Here is a 20,572-nt window from a genome sequence, read left to right as displayed (position 1 = left end):
TAGCAAAATGCGATTGGCTCACAACTGCCCGGCTTTCGGCTTCCTACAGACGGTATCCTGGTTTGGACAAAAGTAGTAAAAGTCGAATGTTTTTGACTTCCGCTTAGTAACGCCTTGTTTGACCCTTCCCCTAGCAACGGTGGAGAAGGAAAAGAAGCCACCATGGCTGGGAAAGCGGAGGGAGCGTTCGTGCTGCACGGGAGAAAAGCAGCGCTCAGGTACGGAGCCGGGGGCTGGGAGGGCTGCTAGGTATAAGGAAGGGGGGGCTGATATGGGGGGTATGGCTGGGGCACTGGGAGCACTGTGCAAGCTCCATGTTCATTCATTGCTATGGCAGCTGAGACTTGGGATGTAAATCTGTGCATGTCTGCTAGAGAGAATGGGAGCCATTGGGGGCAGGGAGGGGATTCCTTGCTGGAACTTGTGCTGCTTGCCTGCATGGGGTCCCTGTCTGGTCTGCTGGCACTTATGGCCCCTGCCTGGTCTGCTGGCACTTGTGGCCCCACGCCTGGTCTGCTGGCATTTGTGGCCCCCCGCCTGGTCTGCTGGCACTTGTGGCCCCCCGCCTGGTATGGTGGCACTTGTGGCCCCCCGCCTGGTATGGTGGCACTTGTGGCCCCCCGCCTGGTCTGGTGGCACTTGTGGCCCCCCGCCTGGTCTGCTGGCACTTGTGGCCCCCCGCCTGGTCTGCTGGCACTTGTGGTCCCTGTCTGGATGGCATGCTGGGTCTTGTGGTCCCCCCAAGCACCTATCCTAGTAATTATCATGGTCCCTGGCGGGTATGCTGGGATGTACAATACACAGTAAACTTATGATTTTTTTGTTTGCAGCAGATTGGCATGCTGGGTCTTCTGGTTCCCCTGACAGCTTGGATCTAGTGATGACAATACACACAGAGTGTCATTGCTGTCCATACATTCCAGCACTCCTCTCATCATCCCCCTATATTGGTCTGTGTATGTTTGAAGGAAGCATTGTGTGTGGCTGGAGATAACAATTCACTCATTGGACTCTATTATATTCCTGCCAGGTCACAGGTACTCGGTAAACAGACAACGCCTGGTTTAGTGAGAAGGTTTGTTGTACGGAGCAACATATAAAGATCACCAAAGGCCGCCACTGATGTGCAGGCACAAGCTGAACTCCTATGGGGTAACAGAGCCGTGCAGGATTCTCCATAAACAGACCCGGTCACCAGACATCAGATTCCATAACATTATACATACATACCTGATACATAATATCTTTCTTGTGGCCCTGAGACTTTTGCTGGGTGCCCTCATATTAGATTTGATATCACAGCCTCTGCAGACTCAGAGGGCCTTAATTATTAAAGCTCTCCAGGGGTGGTGAAAATAGACTATCATGGGTTAACCTGATTGATCCAGCAAACCTGGAATCGATTTCCTAAAAATAATTCTCTTTTATTTGGCAAATGTTCTAGATCCATTCCAGGTTTGCAGGGTTCTCTCATGATAGTCTATCATCTCCAGTCTTGGAGGGTTTTAATAAATCAGGTCCAGAGACACACTAAAGACGTTCTTAATTAAGGTTCCTCCAGAGGTTGCTAGGGACCCCTTTGCCAGACACCAATATCAGCCTGACCCCACACCTACAATGACTGCTACTTACCACTAATGTAAGAGAACTGTTTTCCACTGACCGCTAATGCTGGGGGACACCTTTCCACTGATCACAAATATAAAAGAAAACGTTTCCACTGAACACAAGGAGACATTTATTTCATAGGTTCCTCTGGGGTAAAGGGGTTGTAAAAGGCCCCAGTATTCCCCCTTTGCTCTTCCCTGGGACTAAAGTTTAAATTTGCAATCAGGCCGGCCTTTACTGCAGAAGGGAACAGGTAGTGACCCTTTTACAATATTCATTCTTACCTGCCGATTGCTTGCTTCACATGTCAAAATCTGCGTTGGTTATTGGGATATCCTGCACACCTCAGCTTCCCATGGGGTTGCTAGAATTGGATGAATGTTATCCTGGCCCAGCCAATCATGCTGGCCGAAGGTTGCAAAAAGGAAGAAGATGGCGGTGCTCGTGACAGAATGGGGACAGGGGAGTATAACAGGGTTTAGTTCCACTTTAAGAAATATTATATAGGTAGATGTGGGGATAACGGAGGAGCTGGGCCAGCAAACAGACTTATTGAACACTCCCAGAGGGGCTGTGGCGACATATTTCTTGTGTTGTGGATCTTTTTCAGCAAATTCAGGGCACGCATTTAAATACATGATTAACAGAAGCATTTTAAATACATGATTATCTGGGGTAAGTTGGGGAAAATATTAATAATAATAAACAGGATTTATATAGCGCCAACATGTTATGTAGCACTGTACATTAAATAGGGATATGATAAATATAGGAACAAGAAGGGAGCAGCTCTACAGGAGGGACAGGCAGTTTTATTGTGTGTGTATATACATTTACTCACATACTCATACTTGTATATACTCATAGTCCTCTGGTTTGTTTCTTTAGCCGGAGTCACATTGGTAGGTTACATTGATTGGAATGAAGACAGGAAAGCAGGGGTTTACTTTGCGGCAAATCAAAATCCACTATATTATATTTTGATTTGCCACAAAGTAAACCCCAGCTTTCCCGTCCTCATTCTAAATTTTACTTAGTCCTTTTCAGGTGGCTACCCCATATAAATAAACATTACACCCAGGTGGGAGAAATAATTTCTCTTTATTTTGTTTACATTGATCAATAGTCATGGCCTTTACAGCAGGAGAGGGCAGTTCATCATAAAGCAATGTACCTGCATGGGCTCATTCTCACTATAGGGACACGGCGTGTTTCACTAAAGGTTTCACTAAATCACGTTTCACCATTTTTTGGAACGAGCTGCCAAATCAGCAGCTAGTATATGAATGTGTTGCATGCTGTATTTTTTTTACCATGTATTGCATGGCATCGCAGTGCTTAACTCAGAATTTTTTTTGAGACAGGTGGGAAGAGATTGTAGGCGGGTAGTGGCCCCTGTATTGTGACCCAACTCTTCAGTAACTACCCAATAGCCGGGTGGTGCGCCCAACTAAAAGGAGCTGGAGAGAGCATTTGGGGTACCATTAAAAATGAATGACAACCTACCTATGTATTGCAGCTGTGCGACTCACTTGTAGAAATACAAAAAGGGGATACACAGGCAATATTAAAACTATGCTAGGGTTATAATAAATTATTAGGTGAAATCATATATAAAATTGATTATTATTATTTAATATTGGTAAAACTGCCCCCTAGCAGGCCTAGTTAAGGAGCAAGTCATTGATTTTACACTAGGAATGAAAAGCCCACAGATCCTAAGAAGCGATAGATGTCTGATTTCCCTCTGCCATTCCCATTATAATACTAACAATGTCTGCTGTGAGAAGGGGATTTTCACTGTAGGGCAACTTGTTGTCATGGAAACTTCTCCATCGGTCCCACACAATCTCAATAAGCGCAGCCTCCAATTATCAGGACTGGTTTTGGCAGATGAATATATATTGAAGTATGATCTAACCTGTGCTCTGAATTGTTCCAGGGCAGACATCCCAGGTTTCAGGGATATTGCTTGTGTCTGGTATTGCCATTCTGCTTACATTTATCAAGCGTGTTCATCACTGCACGTTCATTTGAGTTTGTCAGTATTGACCTTTAATTCTCAAGTTTTTATTTTGAATTTAATGAATACAATAAATCGAATTGGTTGAAGGATATACTCCATTTTTCCTTATTAAAGCAGATCTAAATCTAATCACTCATCTCTCTTAATATCTTCAGCATGATGCTTTTAATCTTTTAAAATATGGAAATAAAGTAATTCTGGTGATCCCGCCATAATAGTCCAGGTTCAGGTGCTTCATTTATTGAGGTGACAACCATCACCCAGTTGCGTTTCTCCAATGGGACTTTTCAGACATAGCCCTCCAGGAAAACAGTCTGGACCTATGATGTGTGGATGACCCTGGAGCGAGCGCATGAAGATAGCAGTGAAGGCTGGAAAAGATGAGTCGGACCGAGATGCAAAAAAAACATTTTTTTTTTTTTAAATGTGGGCAGCACATTGGCTCAGTGGTAAGCACTCTGGCCTTTGTAGTGCTAGGTCCCAGGTTCAAATCTCAGTCAGGACGCTATTTGCATGGAGTTTGCAGGTTCTCCCCATGTTTGCGTGGGTTTCCTCTGGGCACTCCGGTTTCCTCCCACATTCCAAAAACATGCAGCTAGGGTAATTGGCTTCCCATAATTGGCCTTAAACCAGTGGTCGCCAACCTTTTCGGTCCCGCGGACCAATGAAATCACCTGCTCCAGATCGCGCATGCATGACGTCATTATGGCATAACCCCACCCACTCTCCCATCTCAGATCTGAGCCAATGGGAGAGTGGGCGGGTTGTGTCCAGAGACACAGCTTGCCCACTTACCCGAGCCTGGGAACTGTACTGGGGACGTGGTCCGCGGCTATGGCTGGTGCGTCCCCCCAGCGGGGTCCCTCTCCTGACTCCGCTTGGGGGTGCACCGGCCAGAGCCGCGGACCACTCACATTTTCTTGTGAACCACCAGAGATCCATGGACCTCCGCTTGGCAACAGCTGCCTTAAACTGTACTAAAGACACATGACTATGGTAGGGACATTAGATTGTGAGCCCCTTTATGGGACAGCTAGTGACATGACTATAGACTGTACAGCGCTGCGTAATGTGATGGTGCTATATAAATAATAATTCAGTAGTTCTTGAACAAAACTGTCATGTAATTAGGTTTTTATCTGCAACAAATTGGACAGCTCTCTTAAAACCTCCTATATCTGAGTCATCAATATCTGTTTTGTTTCCTTTTAGTGAGAAGCCATATGAATTCCTGACAAATACACAGAAGACCACAAGCAGCCATAATCTTAGCTATCAAGGGTCGGCCATCAACCGCAGAGCACATTCTAATCATGGCGGACAACCAATATCAAATGAAATCAACGGCAAGTATCATATTAACCCGTAAAATTTATTCAACTCTGCTTTACCCAATACAACATTTAAAGAGATGTTAAATTGCACTTGATCAGTTTTAAGGCTCGTTGTTTTAAAAAAAGATTTTTGTTATACAAATAAACATTTAAAGTGGGACTAAAGGATCAGGCAGATGGGTAATGCAGAAAAGGACAGGCAATTTTCATTTTACAATATCCTGTCCTACCTGCCTAATGGTGCCAGAAAAACATGACGAAAGTGAGATGCCCAGAGTCTGCATTGGTTGCCAAGGAAAATCCAGAAATCTCGGATTCCTTCTGGGAAGAAGATGAAAGGCAAGATGGTGGCAGCCACGTTTACCGTGCCCCCTCTTTTCTTTTTACGACTACACCCCTGGTGGTGAGGGTTTAGTTTCATGGATCTAGTTTAGTTTATGATTAGTTTAGTTTAAAGCAGAACTAAACCTTAGGAATACAAATAGCGACTAGGCAATGTCCCTTCTGAGATAAAATAAGGTACCTGCCTGATCACAATTTTTAAATACACTCACCTGTAGTGCCTCATCCAGTCTTCTGATCATCTCGATTGGCCAGGCCAATATGACAAAACATTCATTCTTTCCAGGCAGCCCCAGGAAGTTGTTGGGATACCTGACATATATCCTGCACTGAAATTGTGAACAGGCAGGTAAGTATGTTTTATTGCACCTGTGCCTTCTGCAATATAAATCCTGTCTGCTTGCAATTTTTTAATTGTGGAACTATAGACAAAATATTCCTATAGAACTGTGGGTTAACTAAAAAGTGAGAGCACAGTAGAAGCTCTTGAACTTTCATGCTTACTTTAATTGAAAGGGCATAAAGGGGGGGGGTAAGAAAAGAAATCTATTCATTTGTAGAATTTTCTGTGAGTTCTGTAATCAACAGGATTTTTTTACAGCAGATTATAAGGATGAACTAGAAAAAAATAACCTAAAGCTACACTTGTTGGATACATACTGACATTCACAAAATATGTGTATGCAGCATGTTATATTTATCTGAATAAAATATTATTTTTAAACATGAAATTTAATTAGTTCTGACCAAATTGTAAATAATATTGTATATTTTATACAAAACATCAATTTATTTATATTATTTACCCTAAAACAAGATTAGCTTTGTCAGTGTATGTTTTCCAGCTTGCTCAGGATAAGGTCCGCTTGTCATGTTCTAATAGTTTTATATTATCTGCAGGCAATACATCTCTATACACCAAAGAGAACATTAGCATTGATGACCTTGAGAACAATTTGAGGAAATTGAAGGTTCAGGTAGATAGCTTGGCCTCCAGTATAAATCTGGATACCAAGTCGGATCAAACCAACATGCCAGAATGGTCAAAGTATATCAGCAGTCCTTCGTATGGAGAGTCTAATGATCAAAGTCAAGACTCCACCACTGAATGGTTTTTGAAGCCAAACCACCTAATAAAACCTCATGAACATTTCTCCACAATACAGAATTCAGGATTTCCAACCTTTTCAAAGTCATCTCTAAGTCGACCGGTTGGTACTGTAGGAAGTCTGTTTTCAGAAATGGAATCTTCTGTATCGCCGTCAGATGTTGCTTATGGAGAATCCATTCCAGTAAAGCTTGGTGCTCCTCACGTGGTCGGTGTTAGGTCACTTTTAGCTCCCAAATTTCCTGTGCGTTCTCAGTCTCCTGAGAGAACCAGAGTTTCCATAGTCAGAGGGAGATCACAATCGCTGGATCGTTCTCATTCATTTTCACCAGCTTCCAAGAAAACTAGATATCTAAGATCACGTTCTCAATCCCCAAAACCAATCTGGAGGCCAAACTCTGCTAAAGCCAATGCATGTGGGCAGCCACCACCAAGAATTAAATCCAACATTAAGACGTCATCTTCTAATAGGCAGTCACGCTTGCGGTTTTACAGACCAGGGTCATTAGCAGCAAGGTCATTTACTCCTCCGAGGAAGACCAAAGGCAGTCTTAGCTACTCCTGGAGTCCTTATAGCATCCCATCATCTGCCATATCAGCACCAAGTGCAGAGGAGATCAGTGAGAGGTAAAATACAATTTTGCATTTGCATACTTTTTCAGTAAGTCATACACAATCATAATAATCACTATACAGAACTACAGAAGAATTTTTCATTCTCTAATATATGAAATTGTACTCAGTTTGCATTTCATTTTAGGTTTATATGATGACCACAGGTTTTGCCACTAATGTAAAAAAATGTTCGGTATCATTGAACAAATCAGGCTTGATTTGGCTTGCTGTATCTCCCAGGTTCACCCATGATTGACTATCTTCTCCAGTCTCTATTTATAAAACAAGGAATCTGGCATTGTTAAACGAACTGACTTGTTGAGTTTGAGTGAATGTCAGATTATCTGTTTTATAATTAGAGTCCTTGTGGAGCTTTTATAAATTAGGCCCATTGTGTCGAACAATGAAAGCGTACTGTGCACAAAAAACCCAACCCACCTATCCTTTCTTCCCCGTCAAAATGGTTATAGCCTTCTAAACTAAAGAACAAAAACCTAAAATATTGCAACTAACCAGTCTTTAGGTAAAAGTAGCCGCGTTATCTTTTGTTTTTAAATGCTTTTTTTTCTTTTTGTTTTCACCTGATGATTTTACACCAAGCTACACACTTGCAGACCTAGGATGGCAACACTCATTTTCTCTACTGTATTTATAAAGATGCAATGTTTTCATACTGGGACAGGACTACAGAAACCTTCCCCTTCTGCTTCCCCATAACAAGGAGAGTGAGGGGGAGTATATAATACCCAGAGATAGCTGGAAACAATTTATTTAGTAAGGGTGCATTACATGCACAGAACAGAGGAAGTTATCAGCTCAACAATATTTAACAAACCTTTCAATGGTATAAAGGAAGCAGATAAGGAAAGTTCCTTGTTAGGTGTGCATACTGTTTAATAGTAATGCAGTATATTGACCTCAGATGCGAGCATTTCTCCATTCTTTCTGCCATTGTCTCCCTGGGGTCCGGCAATATCGTGCTGGTTTTTTAAAATGTAGTGCTTGCATAATGTCTACCTATTGAAAAAAGCCATGCTATAACCTAAAATATCCTATGCACTTGTCAAAGCTAAGGTATTACAATGGGAAACTTTTAGGCTGTTAACATTTTAAATTAGTATAAAGAAGACGTAATGAAAAATACATTTAAAGCAAACATTTTCATGCAATCTCCTTCTAATAAACGTGCAGGTAGATGGTCTGTTACTGACCTTGCCAATACACACAGCCTTTATACAGTAAATACATAATTTTTTGTGATAGATTCTTGAAGACATTGGCAGGACGAGACGTTGGGATTGCTGTAGTAGAGGCATCTCCCTATCAGCAAGAACTAACAAGATTACGACTGGAGCGCCTTCGTGTGGAGGAGGAGTTACTGCTGGAGCTTAAAAGACAGCAAGAACTGGAACGTACCCGAGGACCAAAGCCTAAGTGGTAAGTTTGCTTTCCAGTCTTACCTTTCTTGGAGAATTTCTACACTTATGAGTTTTAAATACGCCCTATTGGTATAAGACTGGGGAATGCCTCAGTGTTGCTCCTTTTTTACTTCTTATCTGAGGCAGCATTTTGCTAGATGGGCTGAATGAACTTATCTTAAATTGAGTCAGGCAACAGTAAAATGACACAGCAAAAGGTAGTAAACATCTAAAGCCAAGAATTACAATACACAATGTGTAATGTTTCGCTAGTTTACCTGCAACAGTCATATGTTGCAAACTATATAGCAACATACACAACTGTATAAACACCAAGAAGGTGCAGAGGGCTCCCTAAGGGCAACTCTGTGTCATTTGTATGGATGAGGTTTGTTTCCTTGTTTTATAATAATATTAAATTTCTAAATACCTAACCATCCATGTTGAGTTTTCTTCAAATAGTATTGATCTAATAACACATGTATTTTTCATTTCCTTGATAATGCTACGGTGCAGGTATATTATTTACTGTTTGTGTGAGCGTTCTGAACCTGGAATTTCAGACACTTCCCATGTTAGATAGAAGAACATCACCAGGGATCTCTTTATAGACAAATGTTTGGTGGTTCCATGAATCCAGGATCAGAGCACTAGTATGCCTCTTATCTAAATATTTGTGGTGTGTGTGAGGTTCGGGCAACTGCTGTAGATAATGGATGTTATTGTGCTTGTATATTACATTTTTTTTATAAAGAATAATAGCTGATGTGAAATAATTCTTTGTTAATAAATTACCAATTAACCTAATGAGGCAAAATTTCAAATTTCAGCCATTGCATCCTTTTAGAAGCTTGCAATCCTTTTAGAATGGCTGACAGTTGCAGTTTTTTCTCATTATGTATGAATGTCTTGGCAATCACTGTTCACCTAGACATTGTGGGTGTTTCTGCTCACAATTCAGTTCTTCAGAAATCACAAACAAAAGAAGGAAAGCCTTTATTGTCCACTATAGATGTGCATACCCATAAACAAGTGTACCATAAATGTCTTTTAAACATTTTTGTAACGTGTGACTCGTAGAAGCAATGAGAATCATACAAATGATGCTAAAATATTCTACTCAGAAATTACATTCTTTCTATTTGTTCTGCAGGTATGAGATGAAAGGCTCACAGTTCCATTATGAAGCACGCAAGAACAATGAATTGCTGAAGAGCAGCAAGGATTACCAGTCAATCTACAATTACCGACAAGATCTTTCTGCTGCTTCCAGGGATTTTCAGGAGCACTTAAAGGTTACACACTTGCCTGTATAAATGGGGAAACCAAAACTTTTTCTGGTGGCTGGTGGGAAAAAACTTGTTTCTAATATTTAAAAAGAGATCACTGTGCTATATAAAAAGTTCCAAAGAATATACACAAAGTTCCAAGGACTGTAGCACAGTATCAGATGATGCCTGGAGCAAAGATTCAAGGGGGCGGAGAGTTGATATTAGTGTGTGTAAAGATTATCTCAGGGTTGTTGGGTGTAGATTGTGATGTCTGGTAATCCATGGCATTGGTCTACTACAAATCACTGGCTTGCTTGTTTTCTCAGGTTGCTAATAGTTCACAGAGGGTCTTTACTGAGAAGATATAGATATCTTTCTAGTTATTCTGGAGCATGGCGGTTTCTGGATAAATAATGTTTATTGTCCTAAGAAAAATTCCCCTCTCTATGCTAACTTGACACTAAAATGTTTTTTTTTTTTTTGTGAAGACCTTCCCATAGACCACCAGTGCAGCGGGGTGCCGCTACAATGTTCTCTCCCCTCTCCATAAAGTAGTCCAACAACAAAAATGTAATGTGCGTACGCAGCCTAATTCTTGGGTGGTTTAGTTACAGTACAGTCATAGCATCAACTCAATGTGGTGCTTGGACTGTACCTAATCCTCATCCATATAAATGTGTCATTTGTGCTCTTTAAAGAGACTTGGGGAAAGAAAAGTACTCAGACCTATGATAGGTGAAGAAAGCCGCATTAAACTTTTCTGCAACCTAATTCAGTGAGCACAGACACCTTTATTTCATGTTTATTTATGTGCTTATCAGTGTAATTATAAAATTAATATGATTTGTGAGTGTCTTGCTAATCAATATACTAAAAATAAACCAAATAATTTAAAAACCAAGATTACTTGTTTTGCAGTGTTTGAATTTCCCCCAACGTGAACACTGACACTGATATAACAAAGCTCATGGCATTAGATGGTGGCTGTGACATTTCCTAGCATCTTGTTATCTATACCAAGCTTCATATGTCATTTACTTGTCATTCAGAAATACAACACAGACAGACAATGTAGTTTTCTGCAGACATATTTATTTTTTGTAATTGCCAATTACACTGCAGTGCAGAACTGCACTACTACACCATTACTTATAACGTACAAAATAATGACAGGTTTTCTTTTTAGCTTAGCATTGCTAAACAATGAAGAAGTTTTTAACACTTTTCTAAGTGCTCTGTGATAGAATGGTAATTCCTACACCTAAAAATAATTATGGTAAATTAATAATACTGACACACTTGGCTTAAAGTTGCTACAGGGACAAACAATCCAAGTGTAATTAGCACCAGAATAATTACAGTTTGATATCGGTGTTGCTACTGAATGTTTCTCATGTTTAAGGCAAAGCATCGGCGTGAGAAGCCTCAGATATTGGTTGTTTGTCTGACTTCTGGCCTAACTTAAGGCCAGGCCCAGACCTGCTTTTGGATGAGTGACTGCGCTGTTCACCGTGGGTGGCATCTTTGCCAGCTGCTTAGTCACTCGCACTGCATTGCTGGTTCCTAAAGAACCAGAGTCAGCACATTTGACAGCTGGCGTGGGTAAGCGGTACTATTACCACGCACTGCAGCCCCCATTCATTCTTTCTGAAGCTGCCATAAGGATAAGCTACATGTAGAGTCTCCCCAGAGGCAGCGGTTCACTGGCAGGAGGAAGTAGTAAACACACCGCAACCTCTTGGCCCAAGTAAACCTAGCCTAAACATGAGCTTACAAGTAATATTTACTTTGACAACCAAATGGTTAGAAAGGTACACAGTGGGCAGCATTAATTTGCTTGAATTTTCACACAAGTGTAGAAATATCACATAGTGGATGGCTGAACCTGGAATCAAACTCCTGGTAGGGGTGAACTTGAAACTTATCCCTAAAGAGGGGATATAGATAAGTTCTTTGGTTCAGATTCACTATCCTGGAACAAATATATGTAAGACTCTGTAAACAAAAACAGGTCAGACGGTGCAAAGGATGGGAAGTGGGAAATTTTGGAATTGAGACATTGAGAAATTTTCACCAACATGGACACTGACAGCAATTAAAGCTGAGTTCAGTGGAGATGTAAAAAAGACATTAATTCAGCGCCATGTTCATTATTACACCATCAAATGTATTCTTTTTAATTACAAGCAGTGCAAGTACATGAATTTGATGTATTGTAAATCTCAGGATGATATGGAGAGAAATCCAAATCCAGCTCCATTATATGTAATCTGTAAATGTGTGCCAGAAGTTCACAAGTTTAAAACCGTGAATCTAACTTTGTTGCCAAAATGATCTAATTTATAATATGGACGGAGTTTCCCTTTATGTGCTCACTCCAGTATTTGGGAGCTTTATAGTAAACTCAATGCTTTCTTATTTATTTATATACATCTATAAAATATTGGATAAATAATCCCCAACCCTTTATCAAAAAAACTTCCACGTTTTCTCATGAAACATATAAAAGTCAATTATTAAAAAACCCACAAACAATGATCAAGTGTGCTAACTCATAACAACGAATCAGAAACAGCTTTTTTACCTTGATCTACAGCAAGTAGTTGTAGGATAAATTCTAATTGGATGCCCCGAGTAATGCACACATTGCTTCCACTGAGACAATTCTATGTTGCTTATGTTTTTTGTTTTTTTTTCAAATATGCCAATAACCCAGAAAAATCTCACTGTCACATGAACCCCCAGACGCCTATTCTGATAGCGGTGACTGCTAATGGGGAATACTCCTCATTCTCCATCAATAAGCAAAACCGTCTTCTGTCCGCTGCTTATCATAACATTCTGAATTCTTTAGAACCTGGTGATGGATATCTATGGTCCCCATTGAGCACATTACCAGGAAGAGACATGGACAATGCAGAACCTACCACCCTACAGAGCAGAAAAACCATATAGGATCTAGTCAGTCATGTGACCAGAGTTTTTGGTAAGAAATTAAGGCTTTTCTGTAGATTTTAAACATTAAAATATAGAATATGTACAGGGTGGAGAGAAGGACGGAAAATTGTTCAAGTTCTTCCCCTGGAGATGAGCTTAAGAATAATACTTCAAGTTTCTTTACAAGAAATATCAATGTAATTTAAAAAAGCCAAAAGCAAAGATCAAAGTGCACTAACCCACAGCAACCAATCAGAAACAACCACTGTTAACTAGATCCTTCTTGAGCTGTTGAAAGCTGGCTTCTGATTGGATGTTACAGGTTATTACACCACTAAACATTAAATAAAACATCAAATGATTATGTTGTTCTTGTACACTCTGCAAGCACAGTCTTTTCTTCCATTCTTGTTTAAGATTTCCTTTGCAGAGGAGATACCATTTTCCATTTCGTAACAGATTGTCTCCTTTATTGCAGATATTTACAATAATAATGGTGCCTGGTGATGAGACATAATCATATCTCCCTTATATGACCCATTTTTTAACAATAAATTCATTGTATTCCCTGCTAATAACCTTCACTCTTTAACACATTTCTTTTCCTAGATGTTGTATGAAGAATAAATGGTTGTGTTAGAAACAGTTTAAGAAGTGGTTATAAATAAAAAACACAGGTTTAAGGTGGTCATGTTATATATTATTGACCAATGGGATGCAAGTCAGTTCATCCCATGCACAGAAGAATGCTTAAAGTCATCCATGATTATCCTTCGGCATCAAAGTCCAATCTGTAAAATACAATAGACTTTCTTATGCTTCAGCAACCTCCGTATCCATTGGGCTCCTCTAGGTGCTCCATCATGGCAGCCACAAGTTATTTTCCATTAAACGGAGTCTGAATTCCTATGTAACTGTTTGCTGGTGTTCCTGGGGAGGCACAAAAATATACAATAAATGTTTTCGTTTTTTGTATTGCTTTAAGTTATATTCATGTATTTTGCACGACAAGTTGCCTTTCGAATTTGTGAACCCATTGTGGTCCCATTCCACAAACTTTGTACTATAAATTGGAGTTGACAATAACAGACTTCAGTTTTCTGGGGGGATTTCCATAAGATTATGGAATGTGCCCCTGAAACATCTTTTCATTCTTCTGTATTGCAAGCCTACATCAGATCCATGCTCCAATTCAGGTAATGTGCAGCATTAGCTGAACTTACTTGAGGCTATTAGTGGGACTTTAAAGGGGCACTGAAATAAAGCTGTAGAAGAATTGTAATCAAGGACTTGGACAGTTGATGTGGTGTGGTTAACAATCCATAACTGCATGTAATTACACCCACCACCAACCACATTGCCTTTTGTCCTGGCAGTTGACAGACAGGAGGTATTTGTTCAGTAGTGGGATGCATATGCATTGTGAAATGCAGTCCAGTTTTGGGCACCAGTTCACAAAAAGGACATTGTGAAATTGGAGAGAGTGCAGAGAAGGTCAACTAAACTAATAAAAGGAATGGAGGAGCTCAGCTATGAGGAGAGATTAGCTGAACTGAATCTATTCTCCCTTGAGAAGAGATGTTTAAGAAGGATATGATCACCCTGTATAAATATATAAATGGTCCTTATAAAGAACTCTTCCCAATTTCCCAATTTTTCACTTTGAGATCATTACAAAGAACAAGAGGGCACTCTTTGTGTCTGGAGGAAAAGAAGTTTAAGCTCTGGATAAGGAAGGGATTCTTTGCTGTAAGGTCTGTGAAAATGTGGAATCAGGAAGTAGTTTCAGCAAGTTCTAATAATTACTCTAAGAAAAAGCTGGATGATTTCTAGAAGCACAGAATATAACTGGGGATTAAGGCTTTAAAGTAAAGATAACAGTGACTGTTGATCCAGGGAACATCCGATTGCCTCATGGAATCAGGAAGGAATTTTTTTTCCCCTGTCAAAGCAAGTGTACCAGGGGTTTTGTTTTTGCCTTCCTCTGGATCAACTATGTCTATAGGGTTTTATATCTGGGATATGTTTATTTCTTTAGTGGTTGAACTTGATGGACTTATGTCTTTTTTCAACCTGACATAGTATGTAATCATGAATAATCAACCGGCTGCTGAATGCTGCAATTAGAGTGAATGTGGGATCTACTGAGAATGCTTGTGACCACTATTGTATAGGCGACCTCCGGCCACCGCATGCCTCCAGGTATCATTGAGACAAACTCATTTGTTTCAAATTTAGATGAGGAGAGTAAGGGAAACAGGATAACTGTACTGAAAGTTATCCTTTAAACTAGATCTACCTAAAAAAAATACTCTGTGCTGCAACATGTAGGTCTTGTTCACTTGAACAGATAGTAGGCAGTAAAATGACAGTTGCGCCATCTGTCAGCCACCAATCTATCTCTATGCTATTCTACGTAATAATCAAATGATTGTATTTCAATAATACATGGAGACAGGTTAGCATACTAATTCCTGCAGGCATTTGCTGCAAATACTATACAATGCTCTGGCTCTTGTTGTCTGCTTTAAATTTTTAATTTTTTATGTGGCCCATAGAGCCACAAATAACTATGGCCTGCACAGAATGTATAGCTAAGTGTCAGAAAATACATTTAGGTGTTCCTGTATAATACCATACATAATCCCAGGGTATCACAGGCTAATCTAATAGGGTTTGCTGTATATCAATTATTACCAGGTAAGATGGTTCTCTGATTTCATTATTATAATATGCCGGCTATAAAAGCTGCAGAATTCTATTTAGCCAAAATGCTGAGAAATAATTTAATGGCATGAACCTTTAGCATTTGTCAGGGATATTGCTTGATCCATAATCACACTGAATGGTAAATGTAATTACCTCCCTCATCTAGCCACCATTTTATCTAGGAAGTGAATGTATTATTTCATGCTGAGGGCTGCATGAGGACCTAACACCTTCTAAGCTGGTTTCAGCTATTCTTATTATTCCGCTTCTGCTTCGGAGATAAGAAAAGGCAACCAAGAGCATTTCAATAGAAAAAAAGAAAGTTTAATTTCACAATCTTTTATATACTTTTTTGGAAGTATTTTTCCATGTGACATTCGTAAAAGGTATTATTGTTACAATCCTACAATTATTTTGAGCAATTATGATTCTCTATCCTTATTAACAACCATTAGGTATCAATCGATCATCACAACCATTTCTAATCATTATTAAATGCCATTATCATCAGCTGCACTCAATGATCATTCACCATCTACATTGTCATTTCCCATCATAGTCATGGTAAATTATAATTTATCATCCATCCAGCAATACCTATGTTCTATACCACCAATATCATTACCAATTGTATGTAATGATCATGCATAGTCTTCATAATCAATCATATTTATCAATTCTCATAATTTATTATCACTATAAGCCATTAATCGTCCATATTATCATCTAGCATTGCTATGAATCTTTATTATCCTTAGTTTCCATCATCCATTAGAAATACCTATGTTTGACGACCCTTGGCCTGGCTACAGAGATCTTAGGGAGTATCTTAGCTATTTACCACTCTTCTCCTAACATACTAATGTGATTTGGTATCACATGCTCTATTGATACATGTACAAATGTAAGGATTGCTTACACTTTCAAAGAAAGACTTCTAGGAATATAAAATGCCCTCCTGTGACTAAAGAATTTTAGCACAAATACCCACATTCCTGCTACTGCTCCATTTATACAAATCTCAGGGCTCATGCAACTAATTGCCAGGCATAAGAGCTGTTCTATGGGCCACATCATGCAAGTACAGACTTTAAAGGCTGTTTGCAGTATTTGCTGGAGGACTTAAGATGCCATAGATGGCAGTTGTAAATGAAAATGTAAAAACCAGAAAATCCACAGTTAACAGTGTGTGCGTGAAGGAGGGTTATTTTTGTTGTTGTTATTTGTTGTAGCAATACAAAATGGTACCAATCTCTCTCTTTGTTAAATATCCCCTTAAGCCTGCTTACCAGTGATGAAAGAAAACATCAGCACACAATGTTGGCACAATTGTGCGGCCGTCTAACCATCTCACCTATGGCATACTGAATGTGTTTGTTGGACATCCCATTGCAAAACCAAAAGAATGAATATGGAATCCCCCGCCACTACCACCACCTTTTGGCTTTTGCATCCCTTACTCTCATGGGAAGGCTTTCCACAATATTTTGGAGCGTGTCTGTAGAGATGTTTGTCTTTCAGCTGAAGGAGTATTTGAGGAATAAGACCTCACATTCATCCCAAAGATTTTCAGTAGTAATGAGGTCAGGGCTCTGTTCAGGTCACTTATGTTTCTCCACATCAGACTCAACAAACCATTTCTTTATGGATCTGGCTTTTCAATGGAACAGAAAAGGACATTCCCCAATCTAAAGTGCACTATAGTCTAAATTGTCTTTGCATGTTGTAGAATCAACAATAACTATCTGGACTCAATAATTTGGGTCTGTACAGGACGTCAGGGTTGGGTCCTTGGTGGTATATATATTCCTCCCTTCTTTAGGTCTTGGTTCCTCTGAAAGGAGGTATTGTAATGCAAAAGGGTCAGTGAAATTTGGTTTGGCAAACTGCAGTGGCCATTTTTATTAAGGTATTACAAAGCCTGGATAGGAGGGAAGGATCTGGGTGGGCCTTCCTGTTCCACTGCAGTACAGCCCAAGATTTCCGACTCACCTGACAGGTAAGTTTAGAGCAGTCAGTAAGAAGGTGGGGCAGTATGAGTCTCAGTCAACAACCTGAAGGGAGCAGGCCTGGGCAGCTCCATGCTGTTTTTGGGAATAAAGACTTTGAAACTGCAACACTTGATACTAGGCGTTTTTGTGTTCTCCTTATGCTGAAGTTAAGCTGTTCAAGTTTGTTCCTCAATAAACGGATTTTGAAAAGACCCCACGGTGTCCTAGGGTGTTCCTAATCCCCCTAACATTACAGGCCATATTGTACATTTCAATGCCCTTTTGGAATAAAAGTCAGCTCTATTCGTTACCTGAATGCATTTGCACCTTCTTGCACAGGTTTTTTCCAGCTCCATTCCGATACACTGGCTTGACACAAATCTTGGTGGTGCTTCCTTCTGGAAGTCCTGTTAGCTGTACACTGTGAGTCTCTGGAGCAACGCTGATCATAGATCGGCCCGCTTGTCTCCGACACCTGATCTGATAGCCCTGTACATCTCCATCTGCAGAGCCCCAGACAGCTTTCAGGCTGTTGGACTGTAGGTCTTCAATGCGTAGGTACTTCACTTTAGTACCCTCTGTTGAGAAAAAACATGTTGGAGTTAGGACTAAAACCATAGGGTTACTTCAATATCTTTATCATTTCATAGCATTGCTGAGATTTTATTGACATTAATCATAATAGAGGTCAAGGTTAGCATCTTACTAATTACAATAAAAAGGATCAGCATAATGGCTCTGAAGCTTGCACCTTTTAGGATGAATCCGCAATAACAGCTCCTGTCTTGGTCTACTTGGTAGTCCCTGGGTTACATACAAGATAGGGTTGTTCTTAAGTTGAATTTGTATGTAAGTCAGAACAGGTACATTATTTTTTTAAATGCAATTAGGACAGATATTTGTCTCAACATAATATTAGGCAGTGAGTTGTCAGTAACCGTAAAAAATCCTCACTATGAGTAAATTACAAACAAAGCAAAAAAAAAAAAAATTTATGGAGCCTAGATATTCATTAACTTCTGGAGCAAGCTGTGCTTTATTAGGCAAAAAGAAACAACTGCAAGATGTTTGTCCTGGTAATTAAAGAGTTACAAGATGTTGCTTAGCTGTTTTTAGCAAAAGATTTCTTCTGCAAGTCATGCAAACCACCCCCCTATCAAGCCTCTGTCCTGCACATGAACGAGCAGGAAAGCCTGTTCATATCTAGGGGTCGTCGGTATGTCGAATACCCTTAACTCGGAACTACCTGTAATCTCATAAAGTAGGCATTTAACAGACTACAACAGGCTTTGATTAAACACAATGTTAGTTTGATGAAGCAGCTTGGAAGGCAAAAGAATAACCTGTTCAGTTGAATGTGATTTGCTAATATTATTTTATTATTATTAAAATTATTATTATACAGTATTTATATAGCGCCATCATATTACGCAGCTCTGTACAAAGTCCATAGTCATGCCACTAACTGTCCCTCAAAGGAGCTCACAATCTAATGTCCCTACCATATTCATATGTCATTAATGTAGTCTAAGGTCAATTTTAGGGGGAAACCAATTAATCTAACTGCATGTTTTTTTTGGGATGTGGGAGGAAAACAGAGTACCCGGAGGAAACCCACGCAGACACGGGGAGAACCTGCAAACTCCATGCAGATAGTGTCCTAGCTGGGATTCAAACCTAGCGCTGCAAAGGGCGGAGTGCTAACTCCACCGTGCTGCCCTGCTAATACTAGAAATGCAATGACCTTGATAAATGAGAACCTTCACAGATATCTAACCGTATGTTTTTCATTTGTATTGCAATCCAAAGCGTTTGTAGATACTCACTGATCTCTGTGCACGCTATGGCGGACAATGACTTTTCCCCTCCAGATTTAAATATGGCAGACACTGTGACCAAGTACGTTGTATTTGATTTTAGGCCTTCTATAACAGTACTGTTAAATCGGCTGTCCACATGAACTGTCTGCACAGAATTGCTGGGTAGTGGTCCATACTGGATTTCATAGCCAATGACACTGTCCATATGAGGACCCCAGCTTACCCGAAAACTGTGTGCCGTGGGGTCAGATATCAAAATCTGAGCTGGGCCAAGTTGTTCTGCAAAGAAAGTAGAAGCAGATTATCAGCACACTAGTTACAGCTGCCAGATAATTTTTATTGCACTTATATTCTAGAGAGTGTGCATAACATGTTGTATCTGGCAGGTTATTCAAAGTCTATAAGCTGCCTGTTTAATATCGCTTGCCACTATGAATGTATTCAGCACGAGATGAATTACCTGGAAGAGTTGCAATCTGAATGGATTGTGGAGGGACGTATTGAACATTGGCTTCAGAATACAGTGTAGCTCGGTATTTGGTATCTGGGTTTAGATGCCTAATCAATACAGTGGTTTCATCACTAGTCAACATTTTCCTTAGCTTCTTCTGTGGATCTGATACCAGACTATACTCCAAAACATATCGTCCCTTGTCTGTAGTCAGCCTTGACCAGGTGAGACGGAAACTTGAAGTTGATATGTCCCATGCGTGAAGGTTTCTCCTTTGATTCAGCTCTATTAGGGTGGAAAGGTCTTATGACATTAGCCGCTTATAAACAGTAATAAAATTGTGTCTAAAATGGACAAAAAACAATAATTACATCTACTATATCATATATAGCTATACTATGAGAACTTAAATTCTCTCTTTAGTCCAGGTCTGGACATTGGTAGCTTAATGCCACACAAAAGGTGTACAGGGGATGTTGAGAAGATTTAAATGTCTCCATACAATGGCTTGTACAGTTGAAAAGAATAAATGATAAGAGACAATTGGCCAATTTAGCAAACCATGAACCCAAGAACATTTGGGCAAAATATCACCTACTCTAGTAACATTTAATCTCTAGGTGTGCAGATATAGAGTCAGTAAACTGTAAGTACGCAGGGCATGAATCCACCATAAAAATGTTTACAGCAGCAATGGGGACCTGGTTCAGCTCTATTATATACATGAAAGTATTACTGATAGTAACATGATATGTAGGTGGCCTTGAGGACTTCTTGGCAGCCCTTGAAGAACTAGTTCACAGACTATGGCCATAATGCAAGTTCTTAGTCATAATGATAAATAAGGGTCATTCATTGGCTTACCTGGAAGTGTGGTGACCTGGATAGTCTGAGATTGGATACTGGACTCTCTGGATTCAGGAATGAAGGTCACCTCGTAGG

General features: G+C 39.9%; 2 protein-coding genes across 3 annotated transcripts in view; one reads left to right on the top strand and one right to left on the bottom strand.

Annotated features, from left to right (window-relative positions):
* The first annotated feature begins 106 nt into the window (after nt 1-106).
* LOC140340356 (uncharacterized) lies at nt 107-10,623 on the top strand. 2 transcript variants are annotated; one of them, XM_072425481.1, is made up of 6 exons: nt 155-218; nt 1,031-1,152; nt 4,847-4,980; nt 6,211-7,045; nt 8,297-8,470; nt 9,605-10,623. In XM_072425481.1, exons 2-6 carry the CDS (start codon nt 1,148-1,150, stop codon nt 9,765-9,767), a joined length of 1,311 nt encoding a protein of 436 aa, XP_072281582.1. In that variant the 5' UTR covers nt 155-218; nt 1,031-1,147; the 3' UTR covers nt 9,768-10,623. The 2 variants fall into 2 exon arrangements, with proteins under 2 accessions (XP_072281581.1, XP_072281582.1); XM_072425480.1 differs by lacking the exon at nt 1,031-1,152 and having other exon boundaries at nt 107-218.
* Nucleotides 10,624-10,794: 171 nt separating this feature from the next.
* VWA1 (von Willebrand factor A domain containing 1) overlaps nt 10,795-20,572 on the bottom strand; it is a 61,989-nt gene continuing 52,211 nt past the window's right edge. The window contains exons 10-13 of the mRNA XM_072425479.1: nt 19,640-19,915; nt 19,186-19,458; nt 17,671-17,937; nt 10,795-13,589 (exon numbers count right to left, since the gene is read on the bottom strand). Coding sequence (XP_072281580.1) covers nt 13,537-13,589; nt 17,671-17,937; nt 19,186-19,458; nt 19,640-19,915 — 869 coding nt within the window. The 3' untranslated portion in view covers nt 10,795-13,536. The remainder of the gene's footprint in view (nt 13,590-17,670; nt 17,938-19,185; nt 19,459-19,639; nt 19,916-20,572) is intronic.

This window comes from Pyxicephalus adspersus, chromosome 11 (assembly GCF_032062135.1).
Source record: "Pyxicephalus adspersus chromosome 11, UCB_Pads_2.0, whole genome shotgun sequence".
Classification (NCBI taxonomy): domain Eukaryota; kingdom Metazoa; phylum Chordata; class Amphibia; order Anura; family Pyxicephalidae; genus Pyxicephalus; species Pyxicephalus adspersus.
Note: the sequence above shows the minus strand (reverse complement) of the source record. Positions and strands in the feature narration are given on the sequence as shown.

Excerpts from the sequence above, each read along its gene's own strand:
- LOC140340356 (XM_072425480.1), top strand. The coding sequence starts at position 163 with ATGGCTGGGAAAGCGGAGGGAGCGTTCGTGCTGCACGGGAGAAAAGCA. Across the intron at positions 7,046-8,296 it reads GCAGAGGAGATCAGTGAGAG|ATTCTTGAAGACATTGGCAG; the intron begins GTAAAATACAAT and ends TTTTTGTGATAG. Across the intron at positions 8,471-9,604 it reads CGAGGACCAAAGCCTAAGTG|GTATGAGATGAAAGGCTCAC; the intron begins GTAAGTTTGCTT and ends TTTGTTCTGCAG.